At 38.9% G+C, this 23,752-nt stretch overlaps 1 protein-coding gene across 1 annotated transcript; it reads left to right on the forward strand.

The window, feature by feature from the left end:
• The first annotated feature begins 1,034 nt into the window (after positions 1–1,034).
• On the forward strand, positions 1,035–22,061 carry TNFRSF9 (TNF receptor superfamily member 9). Its single transcript, XM_030865791.2, has 7 exons — positions 1,035–1,134; positions 2,102–2,209; positions 2,599–2,736; positions 3,276–3,342; positions 4,713–4,843; positions 5,344–5,478; positions 21,973–22,061. The coding sequence occupies exons 1-7, from the start codon at positions 1,035–1,037 to the stop codon at positions 22,059–22,061; spliced, it is 768 nt and encodes a 255-aa protein (XP_030721651.1).
• Positions 22,062–23,752: the final 1,691 nt, after the last annotated feature.

Below are 23,752 nucleotides of genomic sequence, written 5' to 3' on the forward strand. Positions count from 1 at the left end.
GACAGAAGCTCTAGGGGACTTTGAGGTCAGCAAATATCAAGTGAACTACCTCACAGAGCTGTCTCTGGGGATTTCCCACGAGGCCCCGCCCCCGGGTGAGTCACCAAACTCCCCTCTTTGAGTCTTTGACCTGCAGCCCTTGTCAGCTGCAGAACCTCACTGCTCTGAAGATCAAGGAGTAGGAAAGTTCTCCACCATCCCTGCGATCTCAAGGTTTGTCCATTTGGGGCAGATAGATGGGGGGAAGCGAGGAGGGATGAGGATGAAGCTTTGTTCCCTTTGTACATTTCTAGACCTTTTCCCTCCTAATTTCTAATAACTTTTATTCCATAGCCCGTTAAATAAGGATCAAGAACCTGGCCTATAGAGATTGTTGGACTCTTTAGTTTTCTGACTAGATGAGCTTTAAATCTCAAAATGAGCAGATACATGTCTATTAAGAAAATGTGATAATGAGTTGACCAAGGAGGTGTTTCAACATTTTAGCAACTAGGTGTTGAAATTCCACATGCTGTTTGGACAAAGGGAGAATAGTAATAATGAGATGTCTTCTCACTGAGCTGAACTGTTGGATGCCCCTGACAGATTCTCTCTTTAAGGACTATATTTCAGGGGCAGCAAGCCACAGGCATTGTTGAAATCTAGACGCTAATGCTAAATATCTATGAAAGTCCCCAAAAGTTCTTGCTATTGTTATTTCTGCATTTCAGCAAAACATGTTGGAAAGTACACTCTTAGACTTTGGCAAATCTACAGAAAGCTATGTGTTGAGTCATGCTTCTCTTATCCTAGAAGTTTCTATGAATTTGCTACCTTTTCCATGGTATTCCATCATTAATTTTTCCTGCAAACCCTGAGTTATGATCGTGTAGAATTGTACAGATGATAGCTGAACTGTAGGTAATTCTGAAAGGAGAAACCACCTCATCCTAGGAAACTTTCACCTTTTGCAGAGTGGTACATGTGAAACCAGCTACTTTGATTAAAATTCTTTTGGAATCTGCTTGGCTAATACGTCTCTGCAAGATTTCATCATGGGAAATTGCTATTACAACATAGTGGCTACTGTGCTGTTGGTCATGAATTTCGAGAGGACAAGATCATTGCAGGATTTCTGCAGTAACTGTTCAGCGGGTAAGGACCAAATTAACATGTGTGCTTGATCTGTTCTGCTGAAAACATGGTTCAGTTAGTCTGGTAGTCAGGGCGTATGAGCTCTGTTTTAATGATTTTTTTAAAAAATTGAACTATAGCTGATTTACAATATTGTGTTAGTTTCAGGCATACGGCAAAGATATTTATATATATATGTATATTACAAGCTATTGAATATAGTCCCCTGTGCTGTACAGTAGGTCCTTGTTGTTTATCTATTTTATATACAGTGGTGTGTATCTGTTAATCCCAAACTTCTAATTTATCCCTCCCCCGCAATAATGATCTTTGATTCATTCATTTACAAGAACCTGCATTACATTTCTTGAATGCTACATCTTAGCTGTGTGAATGCAGGCTTGTCTCTTAAACTCTTGTGCTCCAGCTTCATCATCTGGGGATGATATGAGAACCTATCTCATAGGATTGATTGCTGGGAGGATCCTATGATGGGCTTAGATCAGTGCACGGCACAGGGAAAGACCTCAACAAATGTTAGTTTTGCGTGTGCAGACAGTGCTCAGACTGGGGGGTGCAGCAGGGAATAAGCAAGTGGCAGGAGGCTTAACAGAGTGGGAAAAGGCAGACACCTTTCAACTGTAGTGTGCCAATAAAGGACATTGATCTCCTGAATCCAGTCACTGGTGTCCTGGATTAATCATGAGAAATCATTCTGTTTTATTCAATAGGTAAAGGAAACTATTTTCCTTCCATTGATTTTTTTGTTGCAATATCTATACTTTGTTATTTTTAATTCTGTGATTATGCTTAGGGCAATCTTTCAAATGGATAATTTAAAACAGTCAATCAACAAATAAAGTCTATCACTGTGGTACCTAGAAAACGAATCTTTGTTTCATATTCTGGTTTTCCTGTGAACCTCATAATGCTTTGGGTGATGATGGTCCATTGTCAAACATGTACAGCTCTTATCTACCCTTTTTAGGTACTTTCTGTGGGAAAAACAAGCATGAGCTTTGCACTCCTTGTCCTTCAAATAGTTTCTCCAGCACAAGTGGACAAAAGGCCTGTGACGTATGCAGGAAGTGTGAAGGTATGATTTAAAAGATATATTCTTCATCCAGATATGTGTTGGGAAGACAAGCTTTTATTCCCGAGTGTACTGATCTCTTTTGAAAATCTGAAGTGTCAAATAGGCTGGTTCCTCTGTTAATAGGAAGGTCCAGTAAAATAATTTACTGTAATAGCAACTATTGGTGGATTGAGCTTTTTAAATATTAGAGGAAATATTCATTAGACAAGAGAGAATTTTTTAATTAGCAAAATGTAAAAAAGTCTTCTATAGATATTTAAAAGTCAACTTTATACTCTGAGACCATTAGGACCATTCTAAGTAGAACAAGCATGGTTTTTATTGCAGAACATAAATTTGCTTCCTGGATTTGGAGATCAAGGGTATTATAACACTGGGGGACTTTGCAGGTGTTTTCAGGACCAAGAAAGCGTGTTCCTCCACCAGCAATGCAGAGTGTGAGTGTGTGCCGGGATTCTACTGCCTGGGAGAAGGATGTAACATGTGTGAAGAGGACTGTAAACAAGGTCAAGAATTAACAAAAGAGGGTAGGTTTCCTCTTCTATCTAGTGCCAATTTGTGGTCTAGTCATATGTTGTTAACTTAGTTCTTGGTCCTTTGACTACAAAATAAAACGTAGATTTGTAGAACCTTTAAGTAATAGTAATGAACTGCTAAGTATCTGATATTTACAAAATTATTTCTCAATCAATGGAAATAATTTGAAATCACATTCGTTTTTCACCAGAACCATGCCTTTTCATGCATCCTATACATGCATATACAATACTCTATGTACAACTAGAATAAAACCTTTAGTCGCATTAAGGTTTCATTTCAAGAAAAACTGTTGAACAATCTATGTAGATTGTATTCAGTTAATGACTTTATTATGGGATTATGTTCATCACAAACTATTCAAGAAGAATTGTTCATCACTAATGAAATTCAGGAAGAATTGTTAGACAATCGGTACAGATTTTATTAAGTTAATGACTTTATTATTATGTGATCATGTTCATTACAGAGAAAGTTAAAAATGATTAAAATGCTTCCTTTTTTATTATTCCTTTAATTTTTACAAAAGGTTGTAAAGACTGTTCCTTTGGGACATTTAATGATCGGGAACATGGTGACTGTAAACCTTGGACAGAGTACGTATCATTTCTTTCTGCTTACAACATAAAGTATCTGGCTTAACTTTTCTAAAGACAAGGAATGTGATCACTGATGCTTTTTTAAACCTATCAAGTGTAGACATAGAATAACATGCAAATAGGTGGTATGGGAACAGTATGGGGTAATTGTGACTAGATTGCCAAAGTGGGCATTTTCTCCAGAAGTACTGCCCAGAACAATGAGGTCAGATTTGCCAGTGGAACTTAGCTACTGTCTGCCCTAGGTATCCTTCTGTGTCCTTCCAATCTCTTTGCTGCCTCTGACTTTCCCCCAGTGATCAACCCACCTTCAAGTGTTCAGTGCCAGCATTGATAATGATACAGAAGAGGGTAAAGTATGTTTCCTTCCCTCAAAAGCTTTAACATAGTCTTGGGGAAACAAGACTACCACAGGTAATAAAATAGCCAACAGTGTATTTTTTACATCTTTGTTCTTTTTGCATTTGATCTTCTTACTAGAAAATCATTTTTATCATTATTTTACATTTACATTCTTATTGTGTATTACAAAAGTATTGGTCCGTAACAGATTAGAAAGTTGTTTTTGTTGTTTTTTGTTTGTTTGTTTGTCTTTTGACACAAATAGTTCAGAGCAGGGAAGTGAGTCTGCATGGACAGTGGGATCGAACTGGGTTTTGGAGAATAGGTGGGTTTGTTTTAGATAAAAAGAGGCAGGGGAAAGACACAGGACAATGATGATGGTGATGTGGACAATGATGATGGATGGCTACCGTTTACAGGGAGTAAGTCAGGCACGTAGTGTCGTTTACTCTTCACAACAGCCCTGGGACATGTATATCTTATGTTTCAGATGAGAAAACTGAGGCTTAGAGCGATTTCCCAACTTGCCCAAGGTCATTCTACGAAGGGACCGAGCCAGGGCTCAAACCCTGGTCAGTCTGATGCCAACACATCAGACTGACCAGGAGTCTCCTAACTAGCCTGGGAGTTAGGAGCTCCTAACCCTAGGCTAACTTGTCTGTCCTTCCTGTGTGCCAGAGATGGTCAAATATGCTTAAGAAGGTGGGGGTGAGAGACTAACCAGGCAACAGCCTGAAGCAAGCTGTCGTGGGACAGGCCTCCCCAGCCTGGGAAGAAAGAAGAATCCAATTAGGTAGATAGAGTGGGATGAATTGTGGAGAGCCATGAAAGCCAAGTGAACATTGGTAGAAGCCCAGATGGTCAAGTAGAAGTTTTTCAAAATATCTTTGCTTTGCCTATGAACCCAGATCCACACATCTTTTTCACCAGAACTGCTTTCCTGGGTAGAAAATGTCAGTCTTTTTTAATTAGAATGATCCGTACCTGAATTAATGATTTGAACTCTTTTCATTGGACCATCTAAGCTGTTCTTTGGATGGGAAGTCTGTCCTTGTGAATGGGACGAAGGAAAGCGATGTGGTATGCGGACCGGCATCAGCTGACTTCTCTCCAGGTGCATCCTCCACCGTCATGCCTGCCCCTGGGGGAGAGCCAGGTAGCTGGTTTGTTGCTGTTAAATCGAATGTATGTGGCCATTCGGATTGGTGTCTAAGTCACTCCTGATGCCTTGCATCTCTGCCTCTAGCAGGCACCTCGACATGCCTTCCTTCTCTTACCCTGGCTTCAAGGGACCCATCCATTTCTTCGGGTGCTTCTTATTCACTCTGAATTCCACATTAGTAAGCAGAGCGAGGTGAGACTGCACCCAAACAGACATTACACCTTTGATAACGCCAAGTAATGGCGATTATAGAGTTCCATGTTTCCTATAGGCTAGAAAGGCCAAACCACTTAATTTCTGTGGGCTTCTAGGAAAATGACTAAGGTTGTAAAAAAAGTTTTCTTAACAAGCAGGCAAGTTTACTAAGATAGCTGGTGGGAGATGCCCAAGGCACGACTTCCCATGCTTAAGGGTTTACAAACGCAAATATAAATATCAGCATATTTGTAAACTTTTATTTTTGTCTGAATTTCTCCTTTTGTTCTGTTTTAAAGGTCACACCAACCGGATCATTATCTTCTTTCTTGCACTGATGTCGACTGCAGTGCTGTTCTTGGCGTCCTTCGTGGTGCTCCGTTTCTCTGTGGTTAAACAGGGCAGAAAGAAGCTTCTGTATATATTCAAACAACGTAAGAGGAACATAAAAGTGTTAGATATGAGGCTTTTTATAAAAAAAAAACTATTTATTTATTTATTTTTGGCTGCATTGGGTCTTCGTTGCTGCGCGCGGGCTTTCTCTAGCTGCGGTGAGCGGGGGCTACTCTTCCTTGCGGTGCACGGGCTTCTCATTGCGGTGGCTTCTCTTGCTGCGGAGGACGGGCTCTAGGCTTGAGGGCTTCAGTAGTTGTGGCACATGGGCTCAGTAGCTGTGGCTCGCGGGGTTAGTTGCTCCGCGGCATGTGGGATCTTCCCGGACCAGCGCTCGAACCCGTGTCCTCTGCATTGGCAGGTGCATTCTTAACCACTGTGCCACCAGGGAAATTCATTATGAGCTTTTTGAGGCTAGGCTTTTTACAGTAGAAAGAGAAAGATGATTTGTTTTAAGTTACAGAAGCTAGGTTAGTATAGCACAGTGGTTATCAAGTGGGACAATTTGGCCCCCAAGGGGACATTTGGCAATGCCTGGAGAGTTTTGGTGGTCACAGTCTAAGCGGTGGGGTAGGGAGTGCTTTGCTCCTGGCATCTAGTGAGTGGAGTTCAGCGATGCTGCTAAATTTCCTACAATACACAGGACGGCCCCACCACAGAGAGTTAGCCGTCCCCAGATGTCAGTGATGCTGACGTGGAGAAAGCCTGGTGATGGCAGCACATAATCCGAAGGTGCCAGAAAAATGACCACTTTAAGTATGCTGCAGCCTTGGGCCACTGTGTGTGTGTGTGTGTGTGTGTGTGTGTGTGTGTGGCCACTCAGCTGTGGATACAGGACCCTGACAAAGAGGAATCAAAAATAACGTTGCCCCATCTCGCACTTCTCCTCTGGCTGATGAATGGCCTTAACCTGAACTAGACCCACAGCTAGAAGAAGGCCTAGAGAACAAGGAGGGAGCTTAAAGTGGGTCTAATGAGATGAATTATTAGGACACGGATCTGGATTAAATGAGAAATTTCAATAATGGATGCCATTCATGAAGCCAGATAGTATTTCTATAAGGAACTGGGCAAGTGCCTGGCACAGGGTCAATACTCACTAAATGAACGCTATTAACATTTATTCCAAAAGGCTTAGAGATGGGGGCAATCTGCATTTTTCTTTTCTTTTCTTTTTTTTTTTTTTTGTGGTACGCGGGCCTCTCACTGTTGTGGCCTCTCCCGTTGCGGAGCACAGGCCCCGGACGCGCAGGCTCAGCGGCCATGGCTCACGGGCCCAGCCGCTCCGCGGCACGTGGGATCTTCCCGGACCGGGGCACGAACCCGTGTCCCCTGCATCGGCAGGCGGACTCTCAACCACTGCACCACCAGGGAAGCGCTGCATTTTTGTCTTTGTGGAGAACAGAACCATAGATAGCAGGCTAGACTTACTAAGAGGGATTCATGTATAGGAGGAGCGCTCTGAGAGCTCTGTGATGTAGCCCAAGCCACCATAAGACTAGAGAGTGTCAGTTTGTGGGTTGTTAAAAATATAGGAGGGGAAGTATTAGCAAAGTCTTATCTAAAGATGCAGTACACTAATTTGTATAAAGTTTCTTTCTGAAAACAATATAAAACTTTTGAACATTTTGAAATATACAGGAAAATGCATAGGCATAAAGTTTAACAAACTGTAAGACGAACACCTGTGTAACTCTACCCAGGTCAAGAAGCAGAACATACTCTGCTCCCCGGAAGCGCTTCTTGTGTTCCTTCCAGATGAAAACCTTCCTTCCACTAGTGCTAACCACAACTAGATTCTTATGGTGTTCACTTCCTTGCTCTTATTTATAGTTTTGCTACCTAAGAACAGGGTTTAATTTAGTTGCTTGTGAACTTCAGACAAGTGGAATCACGCTGTATCTGTTGTACATTTTCCTTCCCTTTTTACTCAACTTTGTATCTTTATGATTCATCCACGTGTGGCATTTATCTTTAGTTGATTTCCAGTGTTGAATACTCTTCTCTTGAATGACTGTATCATAGTTTGTTTACCCGTCTTAATATTCCTGGACACTTGGGTTGTTTCCAATTTGGGGCTCTTACAGACAGTGATATTTGAATATTTTTGTCTACGTATCTCAGTACACATAAGCACATGTTTCTGTTTTTGTTTTGTTTTTAACCTGGGAATAAAATTGCTGGGACATGAGGAATGTGTATCTTGGTCCTTAGTACTAGATTTACCAAAGTGTTTTCCAGAATAATAGACCTCATTTACACTTTCACAGCAGCATATGAGAGTTCTTTTTGCTCCAACCCTTGCTACTACCTAGTGTCATCAGACTCCTTAATTTTTATCTGTCTGGTGGGTGTACAGTAGCATCTCGTGGATTTAATTTGCATCTCCCTGATTACTAGTGAGGCTGGACATCTTTTCATGTTATATTGGTCGTTTGGATTTCCTCTCTTGCAAAGTGCCGGATCTTTTGAGCCTTTTCCCACTGGGTTGTTTGTCCTTTTCTTATCAACCTATAGGAATGTTTTAGTCTACTGTGCATGTGCTGCAAATATATTTTCCGACCCTGTGGGTTGACTCTCTTTTTGAGGTCTTTGACTCTCTTTTTGAGGTCTAACCCTCTGATTTAAGCTTTAAGTTCTCACTGAAACCTCTGTTTTAAACAACTATCCCTCCCAGCTTTACCCCAATCTACAATAAAGGTCTTTATAAAATGATTTTCAAAAGTACTTATGAGTAATGAGTGAGTTTCAATGGAACAGTAATCCATTTAAAAATTTTTTAGGTTATTTTTAAAAACTTTCTATTTTGAAATAGGGATTCACAGGAAGTTGTAAAAACAGTACAGAAAAGTCTCATGTGCCACTCATGGGGTTACACCGTACGTAACTACAGTACAATATCAAAACCAGGCAACTGACATTGGCACATGGCGTGTGTTTAGTTTACTGTATGTCATTTTATCACATGTGTAGTTTGGTGTAAACCACTAGCACAATCAAAATACAGAACTATTCCATCGCCACAAAGGTCTCCTCCTGCTAGTGCTTTATACTCCAAACACTCCCTTTCCCCCACCATCCCTAACCCCTCCTAACTACAGATATGTTTTCCATCTCTGTAATTTTGTCATTTCAAGAATGTTATATAAATAGTATCATACGATATATAAATGGATCATAAATAAGAGACCTTTTAAGACTGGCTTTTTCCCCTCAGCAAATGCCATTGAGATCCATCTGAGTTGTGTTTCAATAGTTGACTCTTTTTTTATTGCTGACTAGTGTTGTAAGGTGAGGTTGTACCACAGTGTGTTTTACCATTCACCTATCGAGAGACATTTTGGTTGTTTCCAGTTTATGACTGTTACATTAGAGCTGCTATGAATAATCAAGTACAGATCTGTGTGGACATAAGTTTCCATATCTTTAAGATAAATGCCCAGGAGTGCAATTACTGGGTCATATGCTAAGTGTGTATTTAGTTTTTTAAGAAACTGCTAAACACTTTTCCAGAGGAGTTGTACCATTTAACATTCCACCAGCAACGTAGGAGAGTTTCTCCTCATCTTCACCAGCAGTTTGTATTGCAGCGATTTTTAATTTCAGCTGTTCTAATAGGTATGTACTGATATCTCACTGTGGTCTTAATTTTCCTTTCCCTAAGGGTTGAACATCTTTTCATGTACTTATTTCCCATCTGTATATCTTCTTCAGTGAAATGTTCCTTCATGTCTTTTACCCATTTTCTAACTGGACTCTTTGTTTTACTTTTGACATTTGAGAGTTTTTTATATCTCCTCGATATGAGTCCTTTATCAGATGTGAGGTTTGTAAGTGTTTTCTCCCAGTCTGTAGCTTGCCTTTTCATCCTCTTCACATGATCTTCCTGCAGATAAAAAGTGTTTAATTTTGATGAAGTCCAATTGGCCAATTTTTTTCATTTATGGGATTATGCCGAAGAACTCTTTACCAAGTTCTAGGTCCCAAAGATTTAGACTTTCTCCTATGTTATCTTCCAAATGTTTTAGATTTAAATCTATGCTTCATTTTTAGTTAAGTTTTATATAAGGTGTGAGAGTTTCAAGTCAATATTTTAAATTTATTTTTATTTTTTTTTGCTGATGGGTGTCCAACAGCTTCAGCATCATTTATTGAGAAGATTATCCTTCCTCCATTGAATTGCTTTTGCACTTTTGTCAAAAATCAGTTGGCTGTACTTGTGTGGGGACTCTTTCTGGTTTCTCTCTTCTGTTCCACTGATATGTGTGCTTTACCTTCTGCCAATACCACACAGTCTTGGTTACGGTAGCTGTAAAACAGTCTTGAAATTGGCTATAGGGTAGAGTGAGTCCTCCCACGTTATTCTTCTTTTTCAAAATTGTTTTGGCTATTCTAGTTTGTTTGCATTTCTATACAAATTTTAGATAATCTTATCCCTATCTGCAAAAAGTCGGCTGGGATTCTGACAGCAATTGTGTTAAATCTGTATATCAATTCAGGGAGAATTGACATCTTTACTATGTTAACTATTCCTATCCATGAACACAGTATGTCTCTCCATTTAGGTATATTTTCTTTGATTTCTTTCATCAGCATTTTGTGGTTTTCAGCATACAAGTCCCACACATGTTTTGTTAAATTTAGGCCTTAGTATTTACATTTAACAATTGCAGATGATATGGTATCTTAAATTTTGGTTTTGACGTGTTCATTGCTAGTATATAGAAATACAGTTGGTTTTTGTAGTTTGATTTTGTGTCCTGTGATTTTGCTGAACTTGCTTACTAGTTCTAGGTTATTTTGTAGATTCCTTGGGATTTTTTACATAGACTGTAGTGTCATCTGCAAAAAAAAAAAAATAGCTTTATTTCTTTTCATTTCCCATCTATATGCCTTTTATTTCTTTTCTTGCCTTATTATTCTGGCTAGAATGTCCAGTACTATGTTGAATAAGAGTGGCGAGAGGGAATATCTTCGCCTTGCTTCTAATCTTTGGGGAAAAGCATTCAGTCTTTCACCAGCAGGTATGATGTGAGCTACAGAGTTTTAGTAGCTATTCTTTATCAAGTTGAGAAAGTGTTCTGAAGATTTTTTTTTTTTTAATCATGAAGGAGGGTTGAATTTTGTCAGGTGCTTTTTTCTGTATCAATTGATTTGATTATGTGATTTTTGTTCTTTAGCCTGTTGAGATGATGAATGATATAGATTGATTTTTGAATTTCAAACTAGCCTTGAATCCCTGGACTAAACTCCACTTAGTCATGGTATATAATTATTTTTATATATGTCTGAATTCTCTTCACTAATATTTTGTTAAGAATTTTTGCAGCTATACTCATGAGGAATATTGATCTGTGGTTTTCTTTTCTAGTACTGTCTTTGTCTGGTTTTGGTATCAGGGTAATATTGACTTCCTCAGATAAGTTGAGACATGTTCCGTCTTCTGTTTTCTGGAAGAAGTTGTGTAGAATTGGTGTTAATTCTTCTTTAAATAGTTTATAGAATTCTCTAGTGAAACTATCTGAACCTGGAGCTTTCTTTTTGGAGCTCCTTAATTACAAATTCAGTTGCCTTAATAATTATAGGGACTCAAGTTATTTGATCATACTGAGTGAATTGTGATAGTTTATGTTTTTTGAGGACTTGGTACATTTCATCTAAGTTGTCAAATTTATGTGTTTAAGTTATTTATACTATTTCCTTACTATTTTTTGTTGTATGCAGGTCTGTAGTGATATCACCTACTGATATTGGTAATGTGTGTCTTCTCTCTTTTTTTTTCAGAATCAGTGTTGATAGAGATTTGTCAATTTTATTGAACTTTTCAAAGAACCAGGTCTTTGTTTCATTGATTTGCTCTATTATTTTTCTGTTTTCAATTTCACTAGTTTCTGCTTTTACCTTTATTATTTCATTTCTTTTTCTTGCTTTGGATTTATTTTGTTCTTTTTCTATTCAGGTGGAAGCTTATGTTATTGGTTTGAGACATTTTCTCTTTCTTTTTTTCTTTTAATGATTTCCAAGGTTAGTGCTTTATTTTTATTTATTTTTTTCGTGGGGGGGATTATATTTTTACAATTTAATTAATTAATTAATTTTTTGCGGTTCGCGGGCCTCTCACTGTTGTGGCCTCTCCCGTTGTGGAGCACAGGCTCCGGATGCGCAGGCTCAGCAGCCATGGCTCAAGGGCCCAGCCACTCCGTGGCATGTGGGATCTTCCCGGACCGGGGCACGAACCCGTGTTCCCTGCATCGGCAGGTGGACTCTCAACCACTGTGCCACCCGGGAAGCCCTATTTATTATTTTATACAGCAGGTTCTTATTAGTCATCAATTTTATACACATCAGTGTATACATGTCAATCCCAATCTCCCAGTTCATCACACCACCTCCCCTCCCGCAGCCGCTTTCCCCCCCTTGGTGTCCATACGTTTGTCCTCTACGTCTGTGTCTCAATTTCTGCCCTGAAAACTGGTTCATCTGTACCATTTTTCTAGGTTCCACATATATGCATTAATATACGATATTTGTTTGTCTCTTTCTGACTTACTTCACTCTGTATGACAGTCTCTAGATCCATCCACGTCTCTACAAATGACCCAATTTCATTCCTTTTTATGGCTAATATTCCATTGTATATATGTACCACATCTTCTTTATCCATTAATCTGTCGATGAGCATTTAGGGTGCTTCCATATCCTGGCTATTGTAAATAGTGCTGCAATGAACATTGGGGTGTATGTGTCTTTTTGAATTATGGTTTTCTCTGGGTATATGCCCAGTAGTGGGATTGCTGGATCATATGGTAATTCTATTCTTAGTTTTTTAAGGAACCTCCATACTGCTCTCCACAGTGGCTGTATCAATTTACATTCCCACCAACAGTGCAAGAGGGTACCCTTTTCTCCACACCCTCTCCAGCATTTGTTGTTTGTAGATTTTCTGATGATGCCCATTCTAACTGGTGTGAGGTGATACCTCATTGTAGTTTTGGTTTGCATTTCTCTAATAATTAGTGATGTTGAGCAGCTTTTCATGTGCTTCTTGGCCATCTGTTTTGTCTTCTTTGGAGAAATGTCTATTTAAATCTTCTGCCCATTTTTGGATTGGGTTGTTTGTTTTTTTAATATTGAGCTGCATGAGATGTTTATATATTTTGGAGATTAATCCTTTGTCCATTGATTCATTTTGCAAATATTTCTCCCATTTTGAGGGTTGTATTTTCATCCTGTTTATGGTTTCCTTTGCTGTGCAAAAGCTTTGAAGTTTCATGAGGTCCCATTTGTTTATTTTTGTTTTTATTTCCATTACTCTAGGAGGTGGGTCAAAAAAGATCTTGCTGTGATTTATGTCAAAGAGTGTTCTTCCTATGTTTTCCTCTAAGAGTTTTATGGTGTCCGGTCTTACATTTAGGTCTCTAATCCATTTTGAGTTTATTTTTGTGTATGGTGTTAGGGAGTGTTCTAATTTCATTCTTTTACATGTAGCTGTCCAGTTTTCCCAGCACCACTTATTGAAGAGACTGTCTTTTCTCCTTTGTATATCCTTGCCTCTTTTGTCCTAGATTAGTTGACTATAGGTGTGTGGGTGTATCTCTGGGCTTTCTATCCTGTTCCATTGATCTATGTTTCTGTTTTTGTGCCAGTATCATATTGTCTTGATTACTGTAACTTTGTAGTATAGTCTGAAGTCAGGGAGTCTGATTCCTCCAGCTCCGTTTTTTTCCCTCAAGACCGCTTTGGCTATTAGGGGTCTTTTGTGTCTCGACACAAATTTTAAGATTTTTTGTACTAGTTCCGTAAAAAATGCCATTGGTAATTTGATAGGGATTGCATTGAATCTGTAGATTGCTTTGGGTAGTAGAGCCATTTCCACAATATTGATTCTTCCAATCCAAGAACATGGTATATCTCTCCATCTGTTGGTATTATCTTTAATTTCTTTCATCAGTGGCTTATAGTTTTCTGCATACAGGTCTTTTGTTTCGTTAGGTTGGTTTATTCCTAGGTATTTTATTCTTTTTGTTGCAATGGTAAATAGGAGTGTTTCCTTAATTTCTCTTCCAGATTTTTCATCATTAGTATATAGGAATGCATGAGATTTCTGTGCATTAATTTTGTATCCTGAAACTTTACCAAATTCATTGATTAGCTCTAGTAGTTTTCTGGTGGCATTTTTTTTTTTGCAGTACGCAGTCCTCTCACTGCTGTGGCCTCTCCCGTTGAGGAGCACAGGCTCCAGACCCGCAGGCTCAGCGGCCATGTCTAATGGGCTTAGCCACTCCGCGGCATGTGGGATCTTCCCGGACTGGGGCACGAACCCATGTCCCCTGCATCGGCAGGCGGATTCTCAACCACTGCACCACCACTGAAGCCCTGGTGGCATCTTTAGATTTCTTTATGTATAGTATCATGTCATCTGCAAAGTGACAGTGTTGTTTCTTCTTTTCTGATTTGGGTTCCTTTTATTTCTTTTTCTTCTCTGATTGCCATGGCTAGGAATTCCAAAACTATGTTGAATAATAGTGGTGAGAGTGGACATCCTTGTCTTGTTCCTGATCTTAGAGGAAATGCTTTCAGTTTTTCACCATTGAGAATGATGTCTGCTGTGTGTTTCTCATATATGGCCTTTAATATGTTGAGGTAGGTTCCCTCTATGCCCACTTTATGGAGAGCTTTTATCATAAATGGGTGTTGAATTTTGTCAAAAGCTTTTTCTGCCTCTATTGAGATGATCGTATGGTTTTTATTCTTCCATTTGTTAAATGGTTTATCACATTGATTGATTTGCATATATTGAAGAAGGCTTGCATCCCTGGGATAAATCCCACTTGATCATGGTGTATGATCCTTTTACTGTGTTGTTGGATTCTGTTTGCTAGTATTTTGTTGAGGATTTTTGCATCTATATTCATCAGTGATATTGGTCTGTAATTTTCTTTTTTTGTGACATCTTTGTCTGGTTTTGGTATCAGGGTGATGGTGACCTTGTAGAATGAGTTTGGGAGTGTTCCTTCGTCTGCAATTTTTTGGAAGAGTTTGAGAAGGATGGGTGTTAGCTCTTCTCTAAATGTTTGATAGAATTCACCTGTGAAGCCACCTGGTCCTGGACTTTTGTTTGTTGGAAGATTTTTAATCACAGTTTCAATTTCATTCCTTGTGATTGGTCTGTTCATATTTTCTATTTCTTCCTGGTTCAGTCTTGGAAGGTTATACCTTTCTAAGAATTTGTCCATTTCTTCCAGGTTGTCCATTTTATTGGCATAGAGTTGCTTGTAGTAGTCTCTTAGGATGCTTTGTATTTCTGTGGTGTCTCTTGTAACTTCTCCTTTTTCATTTCTAATTTTATTGATTTGAGTCCTCTCCCTCTTTTTCTTGATGAGTCTGGCTAATGGTTTATCAATTTTGTTTATCGTCTCAAAGAACCAGCTTTTAGTTTTATTGATCTTTGCTATTGTTTTCTGTGTTTCTATTTCATTTATTTCTGCTCTGATCTTTATGATTTCTTTCCTTCTGCCAACTTTGGGTTTTGTTTGTTCTTCTTTCTCTAGTTCCTTTAGGTGTAAGGTTAGTTGTTTATTTGAGAGTTTTCTTGTTTCTTGAGGTAGGCTTGTATAGCTATAAACTTCCCTCTTAGAACTGCTTTTGCTGCATCCCATAGGTTTTGGATCATCGTGTTTCATTGTCATTTGTCTCTAGGTAATTTTTGATTTCCTCTTTGATTTCTTAAGTGATCTCTTGGATATTTAGTAACATATTGTTTAGCATCCATGTTTTGTGTTTTTTACGGTTTTTCCCTGTAATTGATTTCTAATCTCATAGCGTTGTGGTCAGAAAAGATGCTTGATGTGATTTCAGTTTTCTTAAATTTACTGAGGCTTGATTTGTGCCCCAAGATGTGATCTATCCTGGAGAATGTTCCATGTGCACTTGAGAAGAAAGTGTAATCTGCTGTTTTTGGATGGAATGTCTTATAAATATTAATTAAATCTCTCTGGTCTATTGTGTCATTTAACGCTTCTCTTTCCTTATTTATTTTCATTTCGGATGATCTGTCCATTGGTGTAAGTGAGGTGTTTCAGCCCCCCACTATTATTGTGTTACTGTCGATTTCCTCTTTTATAGCTGTTAGCAGTTGCCTTATGTATTTAGGTGCTCCTATGTTGGGTGCATATATATTTATAATTGATATATCTTCTTCTGAGATTGATCCCTTGATCATTATGTAGTGTCCATCCTTGTCTCTTGTAAGATTCTTTATTTTAAAGTATATTCTATCTGATATGAGTATTGCTACTCCAGCTTTCTTTGGATTTCCATCTGCATGGAATACCTTTTTCCATCCCCTCACTTTCAGTCTGTATGCATTCCTAGTTCTGAAGTGGGTCTCTTGTAGACAGCATATAGATGGATCTTGCTATTCAACAAGCCTGTGTTTTTTGGTTGGAGCATTTAATCCATTCACATTTAAGGTAATTATCGATATGTATGTTCATATAACCATTTTCTTAATTGTTTTGGATTTGTTTTTGTAGGTCCTATTCTCTTGTGTTTCCCACTTAGAGAAGTTTCTTTAGCATTTGTTGTAGAGCTGGTTTGGTGGTGCTGAATTCTCTTAGCTTTTGCTTATCTGTAAAGCTTTTGATTTCTCCATCAAATCTGAATGAGATGCTTGCTGTGTAGAGTAATCTTGGTTGTAGGTTCTTCCCTTTCATCACTTTAAGTATATCATGCCACTCCCTTCTGGTTTGTAGAGTTTCTGCTGAGAAATCAGCTGTTAACCTTATGGGAGCTCCCTTGTATGTTATTTGTCATTTTTCCCTTGCTGCTTTCAATTGTTTTTCTTTGTCTTTAATTTTTGCCAGTTTGAGTACTATGTGTCTCAGCGTGTTTCTCATTGGGTTTATCCTGTATGGGACTCTCTGCACTTCCTGGCCTTGGGTGGCTATTTCCTTTCCCATGTTAGGGAAGTTTTTGACTATAATCTCTTGAAATATTTTCTCTGGTCCTTTCTCTCTCTCTTCTCCTTCTGGGACCCCTATAATGCGAATGTTTTTGCGTTTAATGTTGCCCCAGAAGTCTCTTAGGCTGCCTTCATTTCTTTTCATTCTATTTTCTTTATTCTGTTCTATGGCAGTGAATTCCACCATTCTGTCTTCCAGATCACTTATCCGTTCTTCTGCCTCAGTTATTCTGATATTGAATCCTTCTAGTGTAGCTTTCATTTCACTTATTGTATTGTTCATCTCTGTTTGTTTGTTCTTTATTTCTTCTAGGTCTTTGTTAAACATTTCTTGCATCTTCTCGATCTTTGCCTCCATTCTTTTTCCGAGGTCCTGGATCATCTTCACTATCATTATTCTGAGTTCTTTTTCTGGAAGGTTGCCTATCTCCATTTCGTTTAGTTGTTTTTCTGGGGTTTTATCTTGTTCCTTCATCTGGTACATAGCCCTCTGACTTTTCATCTTGTCTATCTTTCTGTGAATGTGGTTTTCGTTCCACAGGCTGCAGGACTGTAGTTCTTCTTGCTTCTGCTGTCTGCTCTCTGGTGGATGAGGCTATCTAAGGAGCTTGTGCAAGCTTCCTGATGAGAGGGACTTGTGGTGGGTAGAGCTGGCTGTTGCTCTGGTGGGCAGAGCTCAGTAAAACTTTAATCCACTTGACTGCTGATGAGTGGGGCTGGGTTCCCTCCCTGTTGGTTGTTTGGCCTGAGGCAACCCAACACTGGAGCCTACCTGGGCTCTTTGATGGGGCTAGTGACAGACTCTTGGAGGGCTCACGCCAAGGAGTACTTCCCAGAACTTTTGCTACTAGTGTCCTTGTCCCCCTGGTGAGCCACAGCCACCCCCCACGTCTGCAGGAGACCCTCCAACACTAGCAGGTAGGTCTGGTTCAGTCTCCTATGGGATCACTGCTCCTTCCCTGGGTCCCGATGTGCACACAACTTTGTGTGTGCCCTCCAGGAGTGGAGTCTCTGTTTACCCCAGTCCTGTCAAAGCACTGCAATCAAATCCCACTGGCCTTCAAAGTCTGATTCTCTAGGAATTCCTCTTCCCGTTGCCAGACCCCCAGGTTGGGAAGCTGACGTGGGGCTCAGAACCTTCACTCCAGTGGTGGACTTCTGTGGTATAAGTGTTCTCCAGTCTGTGAGTCACCCACCCAGCATTTATGAGATTTGATTTTACTGTGATTGCACCGCTCCTACCATCTCATTGTGGCTTCTCCTTTGTCTTTGCATGTGAGGCATCTTTTTTGATGAGTTCCAGTGTCTTCCTGTCGATGATTGTCCGGCAGCTACTTGTGATTCTGGTGTTCTCTCAAGAGGGAGTGAGTGCAGGTCCTTCTACTCCGCCATCTTGGTTCCGAACCTTGGGACTTTTTGTCTTTCTAATATAAGAACTTCACATTATAAATTTCTTTCTCAGTACTGAATTAGCTGCATCCACACATTTTGATATGTTGTTTTTTTCATTTTCATTCAGTTTGGTGTATTTTTTGTTTTTCTCTTGATTATTTAAAAGTGTGTTTTTCAGTTTCCAAGTTTTTGGTGATTTTCTTGTTTTCTTTCTGCTGTTGACGTGTATTTTAATTCCACTATAATAAGAGGACACTCTCTGTATGATTTCTTTTAAATTTGCTGAGGTTTGGTTCATGCTCCAGGTTACTGTCTATCTTGGTCTCTGTTCTATAGACACTTGAAAAGATGGGTGGAGTGTTCTTAAATATTGATTTGATCCTGTTGATTGATAATGTTGTTGAGTTCTTCTATATCATTGCTGATTTTCTGTCAAGTGTTTCTATCAACTCTTGGGAGAAGGCCATTTAATTCTTCAAATATAATTCTGGATTTGTATATTTCTCATTTCAGTTTTGTCAGTTTTGTTTCACCTATTTTGTAGCTCTGTTGCTTGTTGTATACATATTTAGTACTGCTATGCCTTCTTGGTGAATTAACTCTTATAATTATGTAAGGTCCCTCTCTATGTCTGGTTTCTTTGCTCTGAAGTCTACTTTATCTGATAGTAATACAGCCACTCCTGCTTTTTTAAAAATTAATAATATACATGGTATATCTTTTTCCATCCTTTTACTTTCAACCTTCCCACATTTTTATATTTGAAGTGAATTTCTTATAGACTACATACAATGGTCACACTACTAATTTCTATCTTTTGATTGGTACATTTAAACAATGTACATATATTGTAATTATTTATATGATAGGGCTCAAGATATTATTTTATTTTTTTGTTTTCTGTTTGCTTTCTCTGGCATTCATTTCTCTGTTTTCTTTTTCTGCATTCCTGTGGATTACTTGAACATTTTTTAGAATTCCATTTTGGTTTATCTTTTTTTTTTTTTGCGGTACGCGGGCCCCTCACTGCTGCAGCCTCTCCCGTTGCGGAGCACAGGCTCTGGACGTGCAGGCCCAGCGTCCATGGCCCACGGGCCCAGCTGCTCCATGGCACGTGGGATCCTCCTGGACCGGGGCACGAACCCGCGTCCTCTGCCTCAGCAGGCGGACTCTCAACCACTGCGCCACCAGGGAAGCCCTCCTTATATTTTTCGAGTGTATCTCTGTATAGCTCTTGTGTGGTTGCTCTAAGTACCATACATATTTATATAGACTACATCAACATTTTAACAGTTTGAAAAAAGTATAGAAATCTTACCTCCTTTTAACCTCTTCCAATTTATAATATACTTGCCTAAAATATTTCTGCTACATGCTTTGAGAACCATCTTAGTGTTATAATTTTTGCTTCAACCATCAAACATAATTTAGAAAACTCAAGAGAAAGAACGTTTATTTTATTTATCCATATATTTGCTCTTTCTGTTGTTCTTTCTTCCTTCCTGATGTTCCAAGATACCTTTTTTTAAATCATCTCTCTTCTGTTCAGAGAATTTTCTTGAGCCATTCTTTTAGGGTAGGCTTTCTTTTGTCTGAAAATTTCTTGATTTCCCCTTCACTCCTGAAAGATATTTTCACTGGATATAGAATTTGGGCTTGAGAGTTCTTTTCTTTAAGCACTTGAAAAATGTTGTGCTACTTCTTCTGGCCTGCCTGGTTTCTGGTAAGAAATTCACTGTCATTCAATTTCTTTTTCCCCTATAAGTGATGTGTTGCTTCTCGCTGGCTGCTTTCAAGATTTCTTTCTTTCTTTCTTTTTTTTTTTTCTTTTTTTGGTTTTTCGTTTTCCAAACTTAAACTACAATGTATCTTGGTGTGGATTTCTTTGGATTATCCTGTTTAGCATTCACTTAGCTTCCTGAATCTGTAGATTTATGACTTTTTCCAGATTTGGGAAATTTTTGGCCATTATTCCTTCAAATACTTTTTCAGCCCTACTCTCTTTCTCTTCTTCTTCAAGGACTCCAATGACATGATATTAAGTTTTTTTGGCTATAGCCCCACATGTCTCTGAGGCTTTGTTCATTTTTTTCCCTAGTCTTTTCTCTCTGTTGTTCACATTGGGTAATGATTCTTTCCTTTGTCTTCTCCATTCTTGTGCTGAGCCCATTCATTGATATTTTACATTTTGGTTATTGTAATTTTTCAGTTCTAAAATTGCCACCTGGTTCTTTTTTAAAATTTTCTTTTCTTTTTTTAATTTGTTTCAAATGTGTTCCCAATTGCTTGTTGAAGCTTCTTTTTTTTTTTTACCATGCCACGCAGCTTGTGGGATCTTTGTTCCTCCAACCAGGGATTGAACTTGGGCCCTCAGCAGTGAAACTGCTGAGTCTTAGCCACTGGACCATCAGGGAATTCCGTGAGGCATCTTTATGATGGCTGCTTTAACGTCCTTGCCAGATAACTCTAACATCTATATCACCTAGATGCTAGCATCTGTTGCCTTTTCTTATTCAAGTTGAGATCTTCCTGGTTCTTAGAATGACAAGTGATTTTTTTAAAAATTGAAACCTAGACATTGGCTATGATGTTATCAGACTTTGGATATAATTGAAAGCTGGTGTTTATTCAGGGTTCCTCTAACACCACTCTGGCAGAGGAAGGAGGATGCTGCCAGGTGGAGGTGGAAGTCCAGGTTCTATACTAGACCTCCTGGGGGTGGTAGATCCTTGTTATTGCTCCCCACTAAGCTCCCACAGATACTACCCTGTCTGGGATGAGGAAAGACACTTTGTTCCTGCTCCCCACATGGTTTCCACTGACACTGAATGGGTGGGGGGTGGGGTGGCCTTGTTACTGTTGAGTGGTGGTGAAGTCCTAGCTCTCCACTCGGACTCCTCTGATGCTGCCCCAATGAGGATGTGGCAGTGAGCCTTGATAGAGCTTGGCAAGGGTGTAAGTCTATGCTCTCTACTGTGTCTTTAGTGGTGTGCTTGGGTGTGGGTCCATGGTTTTTTTTTGCTAGAGTAGAGCTGTGATTATCTAAAAGCTTTTAGTCTTGTTACTCTGCTCTTTTCCTGGTTTCATAGCTAGAGAGATCAGACTTCTCTTGGGGCATTTTTTTTTTATTAGCCTACTTCTCCAGTTCCCAGTCTGGGACATGTGAAACAGAGAGAATACTCAGGGAACTAAAGGCCATATTTCTCCTTGGGTTCCAAGCTCCTTAACTGGTCTGCTTTCTTGCCACCTTTCAGATTCCTCTTACGTTTGTTATACATAAAACGTCCAGCCTTTTCAGCAATACTTGGCAGGAAGAATAGGGAAAAGTATGACTACTGTATCTTTCCAGAAGCAGATTTCCATTTAAAAATTCATCTTTGATGCTATTTCAAAGGAAAAGAACATCTCATTGGTATTCCTGGATGTCTTGCCAGGTTTTCATAAGTTCTTGGAGATAGTGTGCTTGTTGGGTTTTGGTTATTTTTTATAGTAACAAGCAAGTAAAATTGGGGTAGGACCTTTTGCTTTGACAGGCTATAAAAATAATCTATATTTACTGGTGGGCTTGGGTGTGGGGATATAGTTATATATGTGTGTGTGTATATATATATGTATATATATATATAATTTAATATATATTTTAAGATTGAAAGTTGCTCGGCAATAACACAAATACTATACACTACCATGTAAATGAAAATCTGGAAGCTAGTGCACAAATCAGTTCTTTACTTACTAATTGATGGAAGCAGTGGGAGTAACTTTAAAATCTCGATGCCATAAGCATTTCATTCAAAAGAAGCCATCTAATGTGTAATCTAAGTAACCCTCAAGACTAAAACATGTGCTGCTGAATTGAAACTACAGTTACGTTTGGCACATGACTAACTTTATGCTATAATGATTCATGCTCAAGACTGTTTTTAGCCTTTGTAGACAATAAAGAAACTAGTATTTTTCAGGACCAATAAAAAAGTATTTGGTAAAACGAAAAAAAATCTTAAATAATCCTGAAAAAACGTTTATACTTGCTATTACCTCTCTTGCTGATGAGTTGGTTCAAACTAAAGTTGAAAATGTTTGCTGCTGAGAGATGTTCTGCAAATGGGATTTATGGAAAATGAATGTTAAATGATTCAAACAGACAACAAAAGATAACTCTCTTTTAAATTACTTTTAGCATTTATGAGACCAGTACAAACAGCCCAAGAGGAAGATGCCTGCAGTTGCCGGTTTCCAGAAGAAGAGGAAGGAGTGTGTGAACTGTGAAGAGGAAATCCACAGATGTGTTGGAACTCTCTTGAGAAGAATCACAGGAGAAATATGAGGGATCCCACTACTGTACCTTTCAAATTTAAAAACTCCATACTGGATAATACCAACGGTTACCCTAACAAGTTTTTTTTCCTAAATGCTAACGACTTGGCCTTTCAAGATGTACCACTTTTAACAGAACAGAAAAATGGGACAGAAATGGTGGTAAAAGTGATATTTTCTAGATACTGCTTAAGAGGTTTGGGCTAGTTTTCTTGAAATCCAAAGAGAATTATATTTTAAATTTAATCATGTAGGCCAATCGTGCAGCTAAAATTATAATCAAAATCAATTCTATTTTTTTTTTTGGTGCTAATATGACATATGGCAATAGCCATAAGATGCAGGCACTATCCCCCATCAAATTTTCCATGGGTTCAATCATTCAACACAAGACATCCTCCATTGTCAGGGGAGAATGAGGACAGTCATCATCATTGCCCAAGTTTGGGGTCAAGAGCAAAAAACTAAAAAATAACAGACCTTGGGACTTCCCTGGTGGTCCAATGGTTAAGACACCTCACTCCCAATGCAGGGGGCACAGGTTCAATCCCAGGTCAGGGAACTAAGAGCCTACATGCTGCACAATGTGGCCAAAACCAACCAAACAAACAAATGAACAAAAGAAGAAAAAGCAGACCTTGAGGAACAGTTTTGGAAAGAGTCAAATGTCCCTGCATATCCTTGGTCCTCTCCATCTTCCCATCTTCTGCCTTTGTCCTACTCCCCTCTGAGCCACAGCTTACTTTTTATTTTATTCTTAAAAACTTTAGCAGTAATATTTTATATACATAAACTAGTAAATGAAACAGGAGTGCAGACCCGTGAACACATAACCCAACCCGAGCGCTAGAGCAGGAGTTGCCAAACTCCCATGGGCCAAATCTGAGATGCCATGTGCCTTCATATAGTTTATTAACTAAGAATGGTTTTACATGTTTAAATAATCAAAAACAAATCAGAATAAGAATAATACCTCATGACGCATACAATTATCTGAAATTCAAATTTCAGAGTCCGTAAGTAGTTTTCCTGGAGCACACAAGGCACCCTCAGGTGGCCTTTGCATTGCAACAGCAGAGTCGAGTAGCTGTGACAGAGATTGTATGGCCCACAAAACCTAGAATATTTAATAAGTGACCCTTTATAGGGTCAAAGTCAGGATCAGAGCATCCAGCTGTGTGCTGCTTCCCTTCCTCATCTCCTGTCTACCTCCCCACCCCAACTCCAGGCAACTTCTCACAGGAATGTTGTCTCTCATTTCCTTGCTTAAAAGAAAATCACGTATCATATAATTATGTACCCCACAACTATTTTACTTAGTTTTGTTTGTTTTTGAGCTTTATGAACATGGTATTGTGCTGTATGGAGACTTGTGCTTTAATCACTCAGAAGTATATTTGTAAGCCATTCATGTTATTGTGTGTAGGTAGCTAGAATGCATTCATTTTGACTGCGGTACAGCTTTGCAAATATACCGTTATTTATCAGCCCACTCTGAATCAAAGGACACTTGGGTTGTTTCCAGGTTTTTTTTTTTTCAATTATGAAAAATATTGCTATGAATGTTCTTTTATATGTTTTCTATTTAAGAGTGTCTCTAGGGAAACTTCCTTAAAGTAGAATTTCTGGATCTTAGGGCGTAT

Source organism: Globicephala melas, chromosome 1 (genome assembly GCF_963455315.2).
Source record: "Globicephala melas chromosome 1, mGloMel1.2, whole genome shotgun sequence".
NCBI lineage: Eukaryota > Metazoa > Chordata > Mammalia > Artiodactyla > Delphinidae > Globicephala > Globicephala melas.

Coding starts and splice junctions, on each gene's coding strand:
- TNFRSF9 (XM_030865791.2), top strand. CDS start 1,035: ATGGGAAATTGCTATTACAACATAGTGGCTACTGTGCTGTTGGTCATG. Junction 2,210..2,598: donor CGTATGCAGGAAGTGTGAAG/GTATGATTTAAA, acceptor GGGACTTTGCAG/GTGTTTTCAGGACCAAGAAA. Junction 4,844..5,343: donor TGCCCCTGGGGGAGAGCCAG/GTAGCTGGTTTG, acceptor TCTGTTTTAAAG/GTCACACCAACCGGATCATT.